The sequence below is a fragment of the Struthio camelus genome, chromosome Z (assembly GCF_040807025.1).
Source record: "Struthio camelus isolate bStrCam1 chromosome Z, bStrCam1.hap1, whole genome shotgun sequence".
NCBI lineage: Eukaryota > Metazoa > Chordata > Aves > Struthioniformes > Struthionidae > Struthio > Struthio camelus.
Window position 1 is genome coordinate 32,847,582 of NC_090982.1, and position 20,898 is coordinate 32,868,479.

The 20,898-nt window shown below is 38.4% G+C and overlaps 1 protein-coding gene across 28 annotated transcripts in view; it reads right to left on the reverse strand.

Annotated features, from left to right (window-relative positions):
- Positions 1–20,898, reverse strand: part of FANCC (FA complementation group C) — a 101,793-nt gene that overhangs the window by 1,429 nt on the left and 79,466 nt on the right. For 14 of the 28 annotated variants that reach the window (XM_068928128.1, XM_068928122.1, XM_068928121.1 and 11 more), the window contains 3 exons: positions 16,584–16,755; positions 13,278–13,475; positions 11,225–11,329 (listed from right to left, as the gene is read on the reverse strand). In XM_068928128.1, coding sequence (XP_068784229.1) covers positions 11,225–11,329; positions 13,278–13,475; positions 16,584–16,755 — 475 coding nt within the window. Of the gene's footprint in view, positions 1–3,711; positions 3,733–9,858; positions 11,330–13,277; positions 13,476–16,583; positions 16,756–20,898 lie in introns of those variants that run through there. The other 14 variants (XM_068928146.1, XM_068928140.1, XM_068928138.1 and 11 more) reach the window with 2 other exon arrangements.

A 20,898-nucleotide genomic window follows, 5' to 3' on the forward strand; every position in this document is an offset into this window, starting at 1 on the left:
TGTGTGCCCTTTTTTTGCTCATCAAAGCACTGTTGAACAGAGTGAGGCTCCAGCCTAAGCAGTAAGCTAAAGGTGGCTTCACATAGTTACATGTGAACTTAACGTAATAATGACAGCAAAAGACAACAAAGGACAGTGAGATTAACGTATGTATTACATAGTAGCTCCCACTTCATTTAACAGAAGTAAGTGATATCATCATTAGTTTAAAATCTGTGTGAACTGCATTGAAAAAAAAAAAAAAAAAACCACTCCAGGTGTGAACTATGCAGCCTCACTGAATTACTTAAGCTTGTAATAGATGCTACTTTGAAACAAACATGTTCAGTACTGTTTATTTTATTAAAGAGTCTTCCAAGGTGGGTGTTTCCCTAGTCATTTCCCTAGGGGAGGCAGTTGTCTATCCCAGTCGATGCTAATAGTAAATAAAAGCATGCAAAGAAACAGTATCAACATTTATTGTAGCCAAAATTGTTACTGGAAATGATATTTTATCAGATGATACCCTCTACCCAGTCAACACGCTAAAATCCTGTGGAACTATTTGCTACCAGTTTGTTGTTTAAACAGTGCTTTCTTAATTAGACTCTGGCATTTGGCGGAAACGGGAAAACAACAACAACAACAACAACAACAACATTAAAGCTCTTTTTTGGAGGTGAAAAGTAAGACTCTTTAAGGCTAACATACCTTCAATATATTTAGCTATGACAAGCACAGCCATTCCTGTAGGAGTGTCCCTGTCGTACTTCTATTTCGTACTCAGCCCCTCTGAATAAAATAAAGCATTTTGTTCTTTTTCCCTTAATTCAGTCCTTTCCACGCATACAGATAATTTTACCTTGGATAGCATTAAAATCCCCTATGCAGAATGCTGAAATGGCTCCCATCTATTTCATTGAGCCAGTATGTTATTCAAAAAGGCGTGGCAGATGGTTAGGATCTAACTGATTCATTTCTGGACATAGTTTTTAACTACAAAAATGAGTCTCAGCGTAATCTAATAAGTGACTTAATAGTAATAATCAACTAATCACTATATTTATGCAAGGCTCATCACCTATTTTCCTGTGACAATTACAAGGGTACCTCTTTAGAGTAAAGCCAGACTGCCACGAGCCAGCTGACTAGCTAATGCTCTTGCTCCTCAGCTGAGATGAAGCATTTGCTGATGCCAATTTCTCCACTTCATTTTCTGTCTTCATCTTTGCTGGGATTTATTTGCAGCTGCTGCTACCTCTGCCTTTTCTCCTTTTAGGGAGAAAAAAACTGTGCAATATTGCATGCACCTCTCACTATTATATTCTATCAGGCTAGGAATGGGTTTGCAGCATGGAAACAGGTCTAGCCAGAAATGCAGCCTGAGCAAGTTGGCAGCCTGGGAAAATAAGTAGCGCTTAAGGCTGAAGGAGCCAGTATGTATTTCTGACAATGCCTGTACTATACAGCAGAAAAGGGTTATGGTGAACAGGACAGTGCAGATAGATGATATTACACCTAATGAAATACAGAGAGCTGGGCCATCTAACATACATACACTATAAAATTATCATTAAGATGTATTTTAAACCATAGTTGTGCCGCTCATGCAGATACTTGCACAACTGAAAACAGTCTGCTTCATGAAGATGCAATGAATTGTATTTTGCTACACAGCAAGGCAAAAGGCCATAGGAGGATGGAAACTCCCCATCCAGGTAGAGCAAAGACAAATAAGGGGTTCTTGAGCGCTATGAAAAATATTATAAAAAGGAGTTCTGTAGAGTTAGACCATGGTAATACCTAATCCAGAGTATTGCAGCCAGACAGTTTATCTCCACAGATGATGAAGGTCTTGAGAATTACTATTAAACTAAGCTGTGCTACGGAAAATTTTACTTGTTTTGTTAATGTTTAACGGTATAGGTTCCTCTACATACATATAAGCCCATAGGAGGAAATAGAACTGTGCCATCTTCATAAGAATGACCCAGCAACCAAGTTGTTACTGAAAGGGGTTTTTGTAGCATGCTACACTTCAGAAGTGACATTCTTCCCATTTGCATGTTGTGCTCCACTTAAAAGGCAGCCATTCGTAAGTTTTATTCAGCTTTCCCTACTTTTTTCTCCCGAACTAAGCAAACCACACTTCTCTTTCACTAGCGTGCCCAACAGCATTAGAGTACTTCCACACCTGCCAAGCCTTTGTATTTTTCTGTCATTATGACCCAAAGCCTTTACATAGTTTTATGTTGATTTCTTCCATGCTGAAGCTTGACAGAAGCTTTAAGGAATATTAGAAAAACCACACCCTGCAGGATGGTCTAACATATCATCCCTAAGCAGTCATATTGTACTGGCAAGTGGCAGAGAACACGAACAGTGGGTGGTGGCAGGTACCACATGAGCTGCAACACTCGTGCAGCACAGTAAGTCATTGTGTGGAGAGATAGATTTTCCTACTGCATAGCACTTCTGTCAAAGCTTTTGTGCCAAAAGAGGGAGGACTTTCCATGCTTTCAACAGGTCTCTGTTTCCATATGTATGATTTACAAGTCCGGAACAGATGTATACAAATTATCCAAGAAACTTCAAATGTTACAATGTCTGTAATTTAACTGGCATTTTCCTCTGAGCAGAGTGCTCTCTTGATACAATATATGCTTCTACAGTAAGACCACCGTTTGACATAAACCCACCTACTGAACAGAAAAGCTTACTGTCGAATTCACTGCACATCTTATTCCAGGAAAGTGGTTCTCGATATCTAAAAGCTGAACTTGGTTGGTTTGTTTGTTTTAAATGATAAAAATATCTAACTTTGTGCTACAGTTTCTGGCATCTATGAGTCAGGTCTGATGTCCTCTATAACAGGGGAAAGTTTTTACAGACACATAAATTAAGAGCGTACATATTTTCTCTTGGCCCTGCTCTTAAGAGACCCAGACTCGTAGCACAAATAATAATTAATTACAAGAAAAGATGAGGGCGCTACCAAAAAAAAGGAGATTTGAGTCGCATAGACTTTCACCATTAGTATATGGAATTTAAGCCCCTATAAATACTGAAGCATCTGTATACACTATTGTGGTATATGCAATATATTGGAAGAATTATTAAAAAAAATTAAAAGTTATCTTGCTGCAGGGGTGACCTTTTGTGCCAATGAAATATGCTAATGCATGAGGAAACTGAGATACTTTCACAGTAGTTGGGAAGTAGACTGCATTTATCCAAAATTTACTCTGACTAAAACTAACTGCACGTCTTCTGCACAAAACTAAGGGCCTGAATCCTGCTCCTTAATAGCTACCAGAAAAAGTACTGGCATTTGTCATAGCTGTTATTTTAAAGGCACATAGAAATTAAAAGTAATGTAAAGCTGTGTTTTGTGATAATTTGTATTAGCCCAGTATTCCCAACAGAAATAATATCCACACTACTATGATACAAAAATTATTTTTGCTTACTGCTTCCGTGCTAGAGATGATGGCGCTTCGGTCCTCTCACACATCACTGAACAGCAGCTGGACATTTCAGTAACCTTCCATTCCTTAGCCCACTTGAGCTATCTCTCAAAAAACGCCCATTTCTTTTCCGACTTCCCAGCTTTTTCTCTGGGCTTGATGAGAATGGCATTTCAGCGCTGAGGCTCCCTGCTGAAACTCATCTGAGGACATTTTATTCATGAGCCTTTGGTGTCTGCTTTGCTGCCAGCCTCTTCTCCAGATATCGTGACTCTTGTTGCTACAGCTGAAGAGGCAAGTTTGAGAGGCCAGTATTTGGCACCATAATGTGTTTCACTTCATCTTTAGTCTCCAAAGAACAGTGGTCATCTACTACGTCATCTACAAAGAAGGCTGCCTGCTTTTTTTTTTTTTTTTTTTTTTTTTTTTACATTACCTGATGCTGTTATATCCCAATATTCTCTAACTTTGTTCTTCAGTCGTTTTTATATTTAGTAGTAATAGCTACCTACTTTATGACAGTATCCCCTTACTGTAAACTCTTGCAAACACATAACAAAACTAAAAATCACAGCACGTTTAGCAGCCACGTTACTCATTTCTGCGTCTCTTGGGTGTCCCTAATACTCACCTCATTTAACTACCAAGCATGACCAACTAAAATTTCATTCCAATTTATTTAAGTTCATGCCTGAAAAGTAGTGCTCCCTGTTCTTGCTCCTTAGTGTAAAAACACAAGTCTCCATCTTCCTCACTCACACCTTTTACATGGCCCCTTTGTCTAAAGCCACAGCACGATCCTTTTCTTTTTTCCCCTCCCTACTGCTCATTTCAGTAATCCACCTCTGCAATACTGTGGTTTATACAAGATTTTGTCATTGCCACCACTTGCACTGAAACTGCCTGTTGTGCCCTAAACTCATCATCACCTCCCCTTCCTCTGACTACAAGAAGGCTTTCTTATAACCTCCCAATTATAGGGAAGCATTTGTCCCCAACTCCTTGTCTATAAAAAAAAGCAACCACATCACTTAAATGCTCACCTTTTTTACATAGGTGGGAGTCAGATGAATAATGACTCAAAGTTGTCTATTTTCTGCAAGAGCAAAAGCAAGCAAGCCTTTCTCTTTGTCTTTTTATGGCTTCTGTACACACCTTCTCCACTTCCCTAGCACTGACCTCTCCTTTCCTCAGCTAAATCACAGGCAGGCAAGGGTTTCTCCCACTTGAGAGATGGGAGGACAGAGCGGGAAGTAGGAAGCTGTTAGGCTAGGAATACAGCAAGACCAAAGTCTGTGAAACTAGCTGAATCTCTCTTACCAATATCAAGTAATGCCATTATCAGCTGCAGGATGAATGTGATGCTGAGAAAAGCAATTGCTTTACACCAAATAGCACAGGTCAGTCCTGAAAGTTTGTGTATTTTTAGCAATGTAATTTACATTTTAGCATCAAAAGCATCCAGTATCACAACCAGAGTTTTACAGCAGGTAAGAACAAACTAGAAATTATTCCTCTGTCTCTCTGCCTGGAAACAATGTGAGTACAAGAAAAGGAGCAACAGCGATGGGTTTCTGACATGTTTTAGAGGTGGAGAGAACACACTGCTTGCTCCCAGGGAAGTCAGGAAGGAGGAACCTACATGGAGAAGTTCCAAAAAATCAGAGCTAAACTGTCTGTAAGGGTCATGAAAGAAAATTGAATTGATAGAAAAGTGATGAAGGTGATACTACAACAGGATATCCCATAACAGTTCTCGGGTTTTCTGTAAATACATGTGGATTGCCACACTCTGGCATAGGTTTTTTTTAGGAACTGTGGCATACCACTACTGGGCTTTTGAATGCCTGATTTTTGAAACAGAAAAGACAGCATGGATACAAAACCAAACTGTCTTCTTCTGTCAGTATCCTAAATCTAAGATAATTCTATTACAATTGAGTTTACCAAGTCTGAAGCAATCCAGACCAGGGAAGAGCTGATTTAGAGACAACTTGCTGTACGGTAGGATCTTAGTGAGAGAAAAGTATGTATGTGAAGGATCTCAATAAAAAGGCCAAATTTTCAGTTCATATGCAGTTTTATAAATATAAGACCTTTAGTTTTATTCTATGATGTTTCCATAACTTTGTGGCATTCTGTCCTAAAAATAAATCACTCCATTTAGAGTGACTGGATCTACTGCTTGCACTACCTGCCCATCCACTGAGAAGAGGTAACAGAGGAAATACTATCTTAGTTGCTGGAAAGGCAGAACAAATCAGAATGTTCACAGCCTCCCCCAGGTGATAACGTACATCTTTCCAAAAAATAAATTGACTGTGAAACTAACTTTATGGATGTGAATTAACAGTAATTAGGACGTTAAGATTTGTACTAGAGTAGTGCCTGGGAGCAGAGCTGGCATTACACACGTAGGGACATAGAGGTGCTAAGACAGGCATCTTCTCTGTCTCTGACAACTACACTGGGTGACGTGTGCTCTTACCTAACTCGGCCGAGCAACAAACCAGTTGCTTTGGTTGGTTGAGTTGCTTTGGCCTAGAAACCTTTGTCCTGGATCATGCATAAAATTGGTGTTAGACATAAATAATCAACTGCTAAGACAAATACAGAATACCTACAAAGTGCTGAATTTGTCATCACCTGAATCCTTTCAGTCCCAGTAGAAATATCTTTCCAAAAGAGATGTCATAGCTCAGTCACAAGGCTTGGGCTTAGCATTTGCTCAGGATGGTTCTCTGGGCTGGGCTAAGCAGGACCAAGCAAATTTCAAGGCCTCTTTCTTCAGTGGAATTTGATACTGGCTTTTCTCACTCTATCTGCGGACATTTCAAGCTATTATGGAAGTGGTGCACAATAATGAAATTACAAATGCTTAAACATCCACTGGTAGTCTCTACTGGAAATAACACAGATTGGAAATTCATATCTTCAGATACCATTACAAGCTAGTTTGGAATAAAAAATGAAGTCAGATCTTTAGACAATTTATACAAATCAAAAGTTGCAGCATCAGTCGTCAAAACAAAGCTGCTTTCTCCTTCATGAAATATTAAGAGAACTTTTACCAGTAGCATGCAAATGACATTTGTATGAAACCTGCTTTGCAAGTCTCAAACCTGCCAACTAAGAAATAAAATCTAAACAGTGAGGAGTGAGTAAGTCATAGTTTCAGAGTAATTTGGCAGGTGCACATGGGAAATCTCAAGGACAATGTGATTCAGAAAGTGGAAGAATAATTAAGTAGAAGGGTTCATTATAGTCAGGAACATGAAAAATTGTTTTGATTTCAAGATGGAAATACGCAGCTACAAGCCAGTTGATGGGCCCAACAGATATTTTTATTTGAAATAATATAAAAGAGAGTCATTGTTTGTGAGACATTGGGTTTTTATAAAATGAATCTCATACAGAACAGGTCCGAAGCATGCTTTTAAAGTGGCAACATTTGTTAAGAGATGGAGAATACAGTTAAATATACAGAGCTATTAAAGGCTATTAATATTGTTGGATTTTTCCTGCTATTTGTTGATGCTCAGGTTAACTGTCTTATAAGGAATTGTTATTTCCTAGTCATATCAGTACTACAATGAAATTGGTTAAAAATAAAACCCACAGCTAAATTTCTGCAGCTCAGTTTCAGCATGTTCTAGGTTATTTTTTCCTCCTTTTCACTCTCTCTCCCTCCCCACACATGCAAGAATATAAAATACAAATTAAGGCACAATCTGTACCTACTAACTATATTGCTACAAATCAGCTACAGCCAGCTGACATTTCAAATTTTTATTCCAGGGGCGGAGGGCAATCCAGTGCCTATCCCTAGTTGGCTCTTGAACCTTGGCCATTAAAAGGACCCAGTCACTACGAGTACACTTAAGCCTTCAGAAGGGGCTCATGAGGTTTATTCCTTTCCTACAGCCAGACAGATGGTTAAAGGAAGATGGCCAAGGCAAGCAAGGGAAACTCCTTTTTGGCATTCATGAGTGAACAGACCACCTAACAGCAAATTCCCAGAATAAACTACTCCCTGCTAAGGCAGCAACTGAAACAGCTACCATGAACATATCCTTTAAAAGTCCAGACAAACATTTAAAGGAAAACATCTATCGCAAGTATGAAAAACTTGCCAGAGAGGTAGGTAGATTTAAACAGGCCCACATGTGAGCACTGCTATGAACTGAGTGAGTGCTAGAGGGGGCCTCCAGCACCAGCTAAGGGAGCTACAGTGGTGTAATTCCTCGTGTTGCCCAGCAAAATATGCTGATTGTGTAACACACCCATGGCAGGCTGTACGGGAGGTATAAAAACATGGATTCACAAGCATGCTCAGTGCTGTGGTGCAAGACTCCTCATAAAACATTCCTAGCAGAAAGCTGAAGTTAGTTCAATGTCAGAATTTCTCACCTTCCTATATCCTTACATCACAAGAAAAATTACATTTTAGTTAGTGCAACGTTATTCACTCACACACAATATCAGCATTTTATTCTGTCATTTGATATGATAGTGAAGAAATTGATTAAATCTGTTCTTCTAGTGTTTTCTTTGATATTCACTAGTCATTTTTGCTAGTCATTTCATCCTAAACTTATATCACAGAATCACAGACTGGCCAAGATTGGAAGGGACCTCTGGAGATCATCTAGTCCAACCCCCCCTGCTCAAGCAGGGTCATCCAATATATAATGCTTCAGGATTTTTTTGGACTGCATCTCCTTGCCCCAAAAAACAAAACCAAGCCAAACGTACGCTATCATGGCATGAATTCCAAATGAGCTAAACTAATATTCACTCACTGATACTTCAGCCTAAATTTCTGTTAATACCCCTCTGCATTTACAGCGCCATGGGAAACTGATTGCAAATCTCAGTAACAGCAGATTAACATGTTACTGCCAGTCAGCTAAATCACAACTGATCACATACCTGTTCCTAGCATACCTCTCAAAATAAAATGTACTCAGCTTTGTATCTGCAATGGGTTAAGATCCTGGTTGACAAAAGACCCCCAGAAGGGAAATGTGCTGGGTGGAATTCAAAAGGATCTTGCTCAAAAACTGTTTTAGACTGGAAAGAAGCATCATCAGCAAATCAGCCAAAGACACTGTTTCTGTTCTTGTTTAAAACAACTCCTTGAAGTAGAAACACAGATTTTGAAAAGCTCTCTATTCAGTATAATATCCAGGATTAGGGCTTACAAGCACATAGAGATTGGAGGGAAGGGAACTAGCTGCTTGAAGCACTGATTTCAGGGCTCGCTGGCTGATTCCGCATAAAAGCACAGCCCTGTGGGCTCCAAGGAACCCTTCCAGAAAGCAGGGATTATAGAGGAGAACATGCACATTAGGTGGATGATGCAGGAACCACCATATAAAAAAAAATCTTCCATTACTCAAATCTACCAAATATACACTATTGCCTTCCACTGGCAAACTAACAAAATTAGCTTCAGCATGCCACAAAATTATGGTTTATATCAATGTTAGATCGTAATGCAAGCACTGTGAAAGAGCAAGGAAAAAGAAATACCGGAGTAAAGAAAAAAGAATGCCAGTACAGATGTCTCTCTTAAAAAAGTTATTGACAGCATCAATCGGGTTTTTTTCTTTAAAGCATCCTGAAACCAGCAAACTCTCCTTGTAACACTGAAATCATGCACTACCTCTCAAGAAGCCAAACACAGGAAAACAAGAATGTAGTTATTCACTGCTCATTTTGTTCTTTATGCCTTCACCGCACATTTCCTACCTACCTGAAACGACTTCTCATTGTTACACAGGACATTGATTCTGTTTCAGAAAGTTAGAAGGCATTTTGCTATTGGTAGAAAAATAGCAGCACTGCAAAAGGATGGTTTCATCCAGAAACTCATCTCCAGAAACTCACAGCTACGGATGGATGCCAGGTACAGATAACTACAAATAACTAGGTAACAACTGGTATGATACCAATAGCATTGGTACCTATTGCATTGACCAAACAGATCTGCAGGAATCTTATATTGCACCTCTTTGCCAACCTTTTTCTTTTTAGTAGTCGAAGTCATATATAGTTTTAATATGAAGAGAATTTAAGGAAGACCACTGAATCTCACATTCAATCGGATTAGAAAAGAAGTAAAAGAAAGAATGTCATTCTTCCATTGAGGTTAAATTTTAGATTATTTGTCGTCCTAGGGACAATACTCCACACATCTGTTCCCTCAGGACAAATGCCTTAGAATTTTTGGAAAACAAAGCAACTTTTCAGTTTAAAAACATGCCTTTCATTTAGGCAACAGAAAACCAGAATGCCTGACTCTGCTTTTGCACATATATGTGGCATCCAACAATTGGAAAGCTGCAACAGATCTCTCTCTGATTTTTCACTAAGAAATATCTTTGGTTCCAAAGGAAAGACAACGCTCTTCACAAACATATATTAAACATTTATTAATTCTTCATTATGCTTGGAAGCAAATATTACAAGCATATTAATAAGTTGACTGAGAGGACGTGTAACTTCTGTAATTTGGTCTGATATGACTCATCAAGAACAAAATTCTAAGAAATTACTCAGCAGCATTCCAGAAAATAGCCTTCCATTTCTCACAGCCAAAGGATACTAAGTACGCTAATTTTCTTTTCTCCTGCTCAAAAACAAATGCTACACTCACAAAGCTGTGTTAAGTTAAGATATATGCCTCAGATTTTATACGCAACAATATTATTCCAAGCAGTATCTTCGTAGTATTCCAAGTAGAACATTATTATTCTCCATGCTTATTTTTCTAGTTAAACTTGAAACAGGTTCATAAAACTTCTGGGGACAAACGCTTTCATAAGCGTAGAAGAGTGGGCCATCGCTCCCTGTCCATCATCATCTTATCTGACAACCTAAAGAGAGAGTAAGCAAACAAACTATACCTTTGGACACAAAAGGAGATGAGTTTCAATGATACGCTCTCTGCAGAAAGTCTGGTCTTTGAAATATATTTTTTCCCCAAGCCTACCTTGTACTTTGTTTAGGTGAAAAAAGATTTCTTAAAGGAATGAACAACAGCATCAACTAGGGCACACTGAAGATAGACTATCTGTGAGCAAACTTCTCTACATGCAGTATCTGTGAACGCAGAACAACAGTTTGGTATAGCATGTTGCAGAGAATACCGCGCTGCGAAAGCTGCAGTACTGACAAATACCATTTCACAAATCTGAGAGGAGTTTTATTTTGGAAACATTTTCAAAAAGAATTAAGAAGTGCAGGAAACGTTGTTGATTTCCTGAGAACATGGAGTGCATTCACCATGACTCATTAACTCTCACTTGGGATCACTGTTAGCCTCATAAAAGGAAAACTATGGACCAAAACATTTTAGGAACAACTTAACAACCGAACAGTATGATACCATTTGCTAATAAAACCATACATAATTTGAGGGGAAAAAAAACCCTGATCCACAATCAGATAAACAATAAGTGGATAAATTGCTTCAAATGACAAAGGTTCCTAGTAAAATAAGGGGTTAAGCACAAAGTTTTCAACCTTCTTTAATATTTACTGTTATGTTCTAATAGGTTAATATTTCCAAGAAAGCAGTAGTTTCGAATATATTCGAGAGAAGACAGAGGTAAGGGTTATCCTTAAGTAATACATTTTTTTCCTATATTCTGATAACTAGCTGTGCAAGTTGGCTATGAAAGGCTGGCTAAATTGCTGATTCATTGGCTTGATAAATACATTACATTAAAAATCTAAACTTTGAATGTTAGTTTTCGAAGAAGCTCATTCACCAGTTTCACAGTCCTTTGGTTTCTTTCTCCATCACGGTTAATTCTGTATGCAGTACGGATGAGAAGGCTACAAACTTCCTTGCTTGCGTCGTTTGTCCCAGTAATCTGAAAGAAAACCAAGAAGAAGGGAAATAATTTAATTATATTGCTCAAATGCAAACTCTAATTCTGTACTGAAGTACTAATTATTTTTTATTGATACTAGCAACAAAACCACAGAAGCCCACAGTTTTGTCTTCACCACTGAACACACATTGGATGCTCTGATATCTAACAAGAGTCGAGTTCAAGCATAACATTTTGCCTTCTACCTGAGGGTTCTCTTTTCACGCATCTTGAAGAAACTAAGCACCTTTGAGATTTCTAATGTTCTCTCAAATTTAGCTGAAAGAAATCAAGAGGTTCAAAAGCTTTTAACGGACAATGCAACCATGTAAGAGTGATCTCGTTAGAAATCAGCTAAAAATATGTTAAGGTCTTGGTGGGTTTAGGAAACCGTATGAAAAAAGCTTCTTTGAAAAAGTTTTCAAAAGTAAAAATATCCCATCCCCAAGAAAGATGGAGAAGCATAACAAAGTCCCCAGAAAAGACCATAAGCTGCCACTTTTGCATATCAGGAGTGGCTTTCTTCCACGTATCTGCTAATCTGTTAAACCCAAATTTTTTCTGTCCTAACGAAAACTATTGCCATGCATCCCAGTTTGGTTCCATTGCCTTTCGCGTATTACCTTCATGCCTTCATCAAACCACACTGGAGACCCCAGCTACATAGTAACACTTACAGAGATACAGTCAAAACAAAACAGACTGACATACTATGTCCTACACCAACCCATGGCCTCCCTGCACTGGAGAATACTCAGATAGTTTTAAAATCCATTTACGCTGCTTCTACAAAGAAGAAAACAACTTCCCTCCAGTCTTCCTTAACAGGTTACAGCAGCAGACTAGTACACTACAGCATAGCTGCTTGTCATGCTCTGCATGCTACAGTCATACCATGCAAAAGAGAAATACTAGCAACAGCAGACTGAAAAATACAAAGAAAATCCCTGATTTTAAATTATATTCTTACGCTTAGGAGCAATTGACCATTTCTGAACTTATATCTAAGATGCCTAAAATATCTTAGCCCTTCTTACACATATAAATGCTGTCTGTTTAGTCAGCCAGAACAGTTTTTCAGTTTCCCATGTCACAGAACCAGAGTCCTTGTATGTGCCGTATACCTCATAGAGAACAGAAGAAATGCAGATCACTGTTGCTGAAAGGAAGATCTTCTGAAGTGCTAAAACCACACAGTGGTCCTGAACCTGCTTGCACAGTATACTTGAACTTCTTAAAAAATGTTTTTACAACTGGATAGGAATACATTTCTAATCTCATACTCACATAGGACCATTCATCTTGAGAGACACAAACATTTGACTGCTTGCCCCAAAAGATCTGAAGGCTCTTATCAACAATAGCAAAATGTTGAATCACACATCCAGGCTTTTACTTTCTTTCTTCAGCTTTTTTTCACCCCGTAAGTGATATTCACTCAGGTCCTCATTCTTTTTTCTCTCAGTTATTACACTACTCTCCCCTCCGGCCTTCCTAAAGCACCAAACCTCTGCCTCTTCAGTGCTAACACTTATTTCCTATCTATTTGCATAATGCAAAACGGAAGGAGGATAGTTGGATTACCTCTGCAGTTGCTGGATAATTAAGGGAGTGACTGATAATTGGGGAAAGCAAATGTTTGCACATGGTATTGATGTCAAATGTAAATGAACTTATCCCTTAACTGCAAGCTACTAGTCAGAATATTTCTGTAGCTCTACAGTCAGGAGAGCAATCTTTTCAGTTGGATCCTGTGAAAGCGGTGTCAAGAAAGAAAACATTTTGACTGTAGCTACAATTGAGATTTGGCAGGTAATATATAGTTGCTGTATTTAGATCATCTTTAACTCTCTGTTAGGTGTTTTCTTTCTTCCGAGATAGGAACTTAAATCCAGAATACTAAGAAAAATATATTTTACTTAAACTGAAAAGAGGAAGGAACACTTACATGGGAAATAAATTCCTGGGCAATCATTTGTCCACCAGAAGAAAAAAGTAAAAACGTAATAAGAAGATGTGTTATAAGACGTTGGGTACAACATTGCTTTATATCTGCCTTGTGTATAGCAGCCTCCAGATCTTCGACAGAGAGGATTGTACAGCTGAAGAGCATCACTAGCTGATTGTAGACTGCTCGAGCTTCTACCTGTAGGGAAAAATTTCAAAGGACACAGGATCAGAGAAGAGTAAAGGTCATATCTGTGGTATTTTTCCTTTGGATTTATTCACTAACAGGAAACTGAATCCTTGGCAGAAACGACCCATACATGAAAAGAGTCTGAATTTAAGCAGCAAGAGAACAGGAAAGGAAGGGCAGTACACATTTTTTTATACTGATTCACACACACGTAAGTGGACAGAATGGATTTTTTAACTTTCTTTGGTCTTGCAAACTAAGCAGGCAGGGCATCAAGCCAGGGTTTGACCTTTTTTAATAATAAAAGGAAATGGAGAAAATCCCTCAGCAGAACATAGTCAGATTTTTGCATTGTGGGAAAAAGAACAGAGGCTCCTCAAGGGCTCACTTCAATATTGCTGCTACAAACCAATTTAATCCCCGTGCAACCTGACCTCAGCTGATAAAAAGTTCTGATAAAAATGCATTTTTTCCCTTCTTCCTGTGTTGTTTGCAATTTATGTTTTTACCTTTTGAGTTAGCCAATACACATTCATTCTTATTAGGATTAGAAAACAGACAATTTTGGCACCTTCACAATAGAGAAAGAACTATAAGCAACTATTGCAAAAAAAAAATCTTAACAATAATTCTGCTCTATAATCTCTACTTATTAAAAATAAACTAAATAAACTAGTAAAATTTTTTAAAAAGCACCCAGTAGTGCAAAGGCAATGGAAAAAATAAGGAAAAATATACCACTGCACGGTGGACAAAGGACACGGACACCACAATCACGTTCATTAGGGCAATTTCTTTAGTCATTTACCTGACCTCACTTTTCTCATCCTCTCTCCATTATCATTTCCATATGAAATAGGCTGCAAAAGCTGCTATTCTGGAAGTGAATTAGGTTCAAAATTACATATAGGGTGGCAAATGGTACCAGCACATAAAGTAAGGTAACTGGAATTCCTCAACATCTTTTATCCCTGCATACATCCCATACATCCCCATGTGGGGTGGTGTATACATCCACCCCACATGCCAGCAATGGGAGATTTTAAGCTAGCAGGCAGATTTTTAGCTAGTAGGATCGGCTCCGCAGGCTCACATACCCTACTTAGTGCCAAAGTTATCATGACCAACCTCCAGGCTTTGTTCCTTTAATGTCTCAGGTTCTAAATGACAGAAAGAACTCATACAGATGAATAAAAGAGTGAGGAGCAGAATATTCAAACAGGCTGCACGTCTGAGTGAACTCTAGTATACAGCAATAGTAGCCTTTTTCTTCTTTAAATCATTTCAGCTTTGAGTATTCCAATCTTGCTCATATCTAAGCTGCTATCTAAAACAAGTGACAGAAACTCAAAATCTTAAGTCATGAGCACACCCCTTTCCAGATGAAAATACGCTGGATGAAGAGCCCCCCCAGCTTGGTCTCTGGCAGAAGTTCCTATCCCATCTTCCTGCCCCTGTTTACAGCTAAATTGGAGATCAGCAGGTCAGGAGTGGTAATCTTGAAGCAATGAAAGGTTCAACAGGTCAGGAGGGAACTGCTCCGTTTGACAAGGCTCTTAGATAGCACAGCCTATATGCCCATAACCTCCACTGAAAGCTGCCAAAGGACATTTTCTTGACAACCTTATCAAGCATAGTGCAGAGAAAAGCAGATGGCTAACTAAAAGGCAGAAGCTTTGTATTAACTAAGGGAATTCTTTTCCAGTAGCCTGACTTGTAGAAAATATCAATCTTTTTCACTGTAAATAACTCTAAATAAAAGAATCATACTGAACTGAAATATCAGACCTCCGGGAATAGATGAGTAATTGCGTGGGCTCTCAATGGAAAAGCTTTTCTCTCACTCAACTTTGTCATGCACTATTACTGAGAATAACAAACTGATAAATAACACCGGGGACACACAGAGCGATGACCAGATTTTGGACAACGTGATTTCATTCTGTGGCACTGGAGACGGAATAATGCTCCATATATACAGATCTCAACACCTACAGTCTTCTATTTGCTCGTGTTTATTGCTTTGGTCTTGCCTTCCTCAAAACTGCATTTTAAAACTTTATTTTCTTCGCCCCCTGTAGCTCTAGCCTAACCCTTCCCAGCCAGTTTTCCACCCCCATGCATGCAAACTCTGTTAATCCTAGAAGAGTATGAGAACTTCAAGAGAAAAAAAAATTAAAAAGTGTTTGGATTTGTAGTGCCAATTCTTTTTTTTTTGGCGGGGGGTGGGGGTTTGTTGGTGGGAGGAGGAAGGGAAGGAAATGAAACACTGTAAAACACTGTAATATGTGGAGCATTAGATGCAAAATGTAAAAGCATGATGTTCTAATAGTATCCTGTATTGAGCTGCATTTTTAAAACAAAATGTATCAGTTTTAAAATTAAGGAAAACTAGAGATACTGCAGTGAGATTTTTAATCCAAGCTTTGGAGAACATATTCCCCAGGTTAGTTCAAACCTGCATAATAGGTCTAAACTTAAGATTTTCATTCTTGTGCACGTATACACAGACACATACCCCTCTTCATGCAACAGGGAGTATGGTTACAACATTGCTGCATTCTGTTAAAAACTTAACATGTGGGACTGTAATATGCTTGTTACAATCTCATACAGGCCAAAAATTCAGGGATGAGAGATATAATAGAAATCAGAATAGATGGGTATGGTGGGGATTCAGTGCTGACTGTGTTTGATGAATATCTTTACTGCTTCTGCTGCTGCTCTTATAATTTCCTCTTGCAAATATTTCTTTCTCAGAGGATGCCATAACATACGAGTGCTCAAGTCTTCCATGCACGTTTCAAAAATACAGTCCTAGATCAGCTGAACTTCTGATTAGAAGCAGATGAGTTATTTAAATGAATGCCAAGAAGTCTATATAATATCCTTAAAAAAAAGGAAAAAAGTTTTCTAAATGTCACCAGCAAGAAAATCCACAAAAATTATCTTCGAACTACTTCACTGCAGTACAATTCCCACAAGACCTTACAAAACCAAAGTCTTCTTCAGTGTATACCACTTTTTTTCTTTTGAATGTACAGTCGGTTGCAGAGCAATGAGATATAAGCAGACTGTTGTCTGCTTACTGCTGGTTACTATTGCTACAGTACTCACCATTGTTCGAGTCCTTTGCTGATTTTCATTCTGAGGACTGTAGTAAAATGCCAGCAGCCACAGCAAAGCATCTGGTTCTACAGAGGCCTTCAGTAATTGTTCTGCTGCAATATCCAGCCATTCTCCAAAACGAGCAATCAAAAACCAGATTTCAAAAAGGTCAGCAAACGAACTGGAAAGAAAATTTAAAACATATAAGTATTTCTTGTTATTAAGCATTTTAAAATGTCTTAAGTTAACTACAAAGGGTGCTGGCATTAAATATGAGTGTAAAACTCTTCTTCAGCAGATAATGCCTCACTTGTTAAGCAAGTACTCATGCATTGTATTATTTGCAGTAAAGACCAAAGAAAACAAACACCAATGTTACTAAAAAGTGAACTTTGTTGAACAGAGTATCTACACCACTGGCTTCCAAAAAACAGCAGTGATAAAATATTTTCTATTAAAATATAAAATATTTTAATAACTATTTTAAAACTATTAAAATATACACCTCAAAATTAAACTTTACAGTTAATGCTCTCCAGTTTAAGGATTTTAAAAACTTAAAATCCTATCTTAAAAAACTGCTCTAACATACTATTGGCTTATATTGCTTTCCAGTTTCTTTTCTGTTTGAGAGCATATGTTTTTGATGATTCAGAAGGAAGTACCTTTAAGTGGACTAAATGCAAGTTTTTAAGGATAGGCATCTCCTGGCTTTTAAAATTCTGATCCTCTTCAATGAAAATTTGGAAGATATTTACAATCTTAATTACAGCAGCAAGGAAAAGAAAGGTCAGAAAGGACCACAGCTCATCTCTACACTCCCTTGTATGTACTCATCTGAAATTAAGACAGATTATTTTCGCCACAGCTGCTTCAACTAAAGACCTGCGAGAACAGAAAAAATGAGGAGATCTAAAGTAATGATAAGCCTCCCCCTGAGCAGCAAGTCAAATAGATAGCTTCTGGAAGGAAGAGAGGAAGCAAGGAGACTAAAAACCAAGAATGACTAGTCCTACTAAGCTGTTAGGCTGAAAAATCAGAGGTTTTTCTTCTGTTTTGTTGCTGGGGATTCCAAGAGCTGCTGTGTCACCCTTCCCAGGGAAGCCTAAGAGATTTTAGAAGTTTCAGGAGTTGAGGTGCTGGTCTGAGACAACTTCATCATCTGGAGAATTTGACAATGTGACGGTCGGAATAAAATGCTTTATCTTTTAGACTTTCTGAAAAGGTGGGAAGATGTGCTTTTAATCCCCACAGATGTGGGGATGTGCTCTGAAGGTATGATGAGTGCAGATAACATTCCATGCCTAGGAGTATACTGTTCAGACATGTCCTCCACAGGTGCCCCCAAATTACTGATACTGTAAATCGTAATGTCTATATGCCACACTATCCTGGGGTCTCAAAATCCTATTCCTGGTGGACATAAGTCCACCATATTAATATATTTGGACAAGTAGGGTCACTGACAGGTGGGCACTGACATCAGACACAACCGTTTGGCAAAGGATGGGCTGGAAAATACAGAACAATGTGACAGTGATATAAATCATTGCTTTTGATGTCACAGCCTTAGCGCGGCTAACAGCACATTTCTGATCCATGGAACAACAGGAGATGTGTGGCAAAATGTAAGACTAAAATTGCTCATATAAAGGAACAGGCTCAACGCTGATAGAGTCTCTGAAGACACTAGAATCTGGAAAAGCAACAATAAAAACCTTTGAAAAACAATACAAATGTAATAGTAATCTGGGACAATAGCCTTCCCCTCAGCAAAATAATCTGAATTATCTTGAGATAAGTAAGTAATGTCATGACAACTTAAGTGGATAGGCAAGGTCTGAAATCCAGGGACTTACAATTACACAAGAAATTTAATTAAAAACTAATTATTAAGAATTGACAGCTATACTAAGGTAATATAGACAGTATTTACAACTGGAAGCGTTGATAGCTCAGAGGGTAAATACATATCCTTAAACCTGAAGCATTAAAATGACTTCAACATGTACACAGCAGAACAGAACCTTATGCTTGCCTAGAGAGCCAAGGCACCATTGCACTTACAACTCATTGTAACTGCCATATCATCCTGAACCAGTGCCTGGTTTGGAGTCACATCCCCACCACCTCTGTCCCCATCACAGTCTCTGCTCACTCTCTAGTGGCAACTATGTCAGCCACTATTGCCATAAATGGTCCTTCAGTTTTTCTGGGATATTTTTTTTTCTTTGTAAACTTACCTCAGTTGATTTCTATTTTATAATACCATGTAACATTTACTGTTTATTGACATGACTACACATAATAATAAAAAATGGTAGAGAGGCACTGTATGTATTAGCAATGCATAGGAAGCACTCTGCTGTAAGACTTAACATTTAGTACCAAATAAGAGCACCAGAAAAAAAGCTGCATAAACAAAAAGCACTCATTATAAGAGACAAGAAGATATGCTGTACTGCAGTAATTTTTTGCTCATCTGTTAATCTCATTAAGTAGAAAGGATATAGAATCAGGAATAAATCAATAAAAGACAGAAGAAATACAGTTCCTCATGGATATTAGTTTCTAAAAACTTAAGCCAGATCCATTTTCTTTCTAACAGAGAGGCATTTGAGAGGAAACATAATCGCTGCGTGACTGTAAAGGAAATAAGATATTCTGGCAAGTACAGTACTATTCAAACTACTGTACTATCAAGGCCAAAGGGGGAAAAGGGCAAAATAAGCCAAAAAAAGGCTAAGCAACAAAAGGAGAATAGATATGCATGCTTGCATTATTGTAACACATTATGATGGATGTTATTTGTTTTATTTGTTTGTTCTGTGCTTGAGTTACGGTTCTTTAAGAAGCCAGGGTCAGCCACTGGTCATGCTTTAAGGGAGAAAGGGTTTGACAGACTTCAGAGCAGAACAGGCGAGACATAGCACCCAACTGCAGCTCAAACAGAAAGCGAGAAGCAGGTAGCAGACAGCCAGGCCTCAGAGGGAATCGCAAAAACTTTATTCTACCACTCAAAAAAAACCCTCTATGAATTAACTGAAACTAAGCGCGGACAAAAGGACCTGCCTCTCAGGACACCATGAAAAAGGCAACAGTTAGGAGTCTTGTTTTGTGAATCTATCTGACTTGGCCACTCCATGTTTCTATTTAAACTCTTTTAGTTTTTAAATCAAAATGAAATCGGCTTTTTTTTGAGTTTAAAAGCCGTTCAATACTCTTTGGCAGGCTCATTCTTGGAGTAGGCCTAAGCAGATTCCTATCAAAGCTATAACCAACTTAGGGTCTGATCATACACCTGGTAAAAAAAAGAACTGGAGAGCAGCAACAGATAGGGATGTATCTTTTTTCATTCTCTTCATATACTCCTAGAACATCTATCACCAAAGCAGAATTAATGCAGCCAGACACTATCATTCCGTTATAGCAACCATTCAGACAAAAAAGCTAAGGATAAAAGGTCAGACACATGGGGTTTCACCTCCACGTGAAACATAAGAAACTATGAAATAGCCTAACAGTTGTATATTGATGAAAAAAAATTAAGAGAATTGAAGTTCAGATATTTGCACAAACCTGTAAAAAGCCAATCCCATCTCCTTTATAAGCAATCCTGCTATTTTTTCAATACTAGCTGCTCTTCTGGAGGGGAGAGTTCTCTTGTTATGCCCAGGAAATGGAAAAATGTCAGACCAAGTTTCCAGTCAGCATCCTCAAAGGTAACCTGCCTTCCTCCAGCCCATAGTTTGGGCTCATTTTTTTCCCCACATGGCAAACCTCCCTGTACATCCCCTCAAAGTGCTTCTTCAGGACTCTGCTTCTGCTGCATTAATGAGGAGAAAGAAGACTCTTCTTAAGTGTGAACAGTGGCTCCATGTCCTGAAGACAAAGAATGAGCAAGGGCAATGCTCAGGACAAGTTCCCATTGGCTTGTTTGCACTGGGCCCTCTCTGGACACAGCAATGATTTTGAAAAATTCAGGCTAAATAGAATTAGAAATTCAATCCAGAACAGATTCTAAAAGTTTCAGGAGAGAAATGGGAGAAGGCAAGTAAGCACTTCTTTGATACAGTTCAGCTGTTTACTGAAGTGAAAGGAATTACGAAATTGTGTTTTCTGAGGGGCTTATTGGTCATCTACATGTGCTACAAAGATCAGTTCTAAAGGTACTCTAAGTCCTATATCTTTAAAAGGAGGCTGAATTTAGAGAATAATAAGAAAATTACACTTGAAGAAATGTGGCCTGCAAAGACTGCAAAGTATGTGACTTTCCACAAAGTAACAGATGCAAAGGATAAAAAAGTGTGAGAATACAATATTG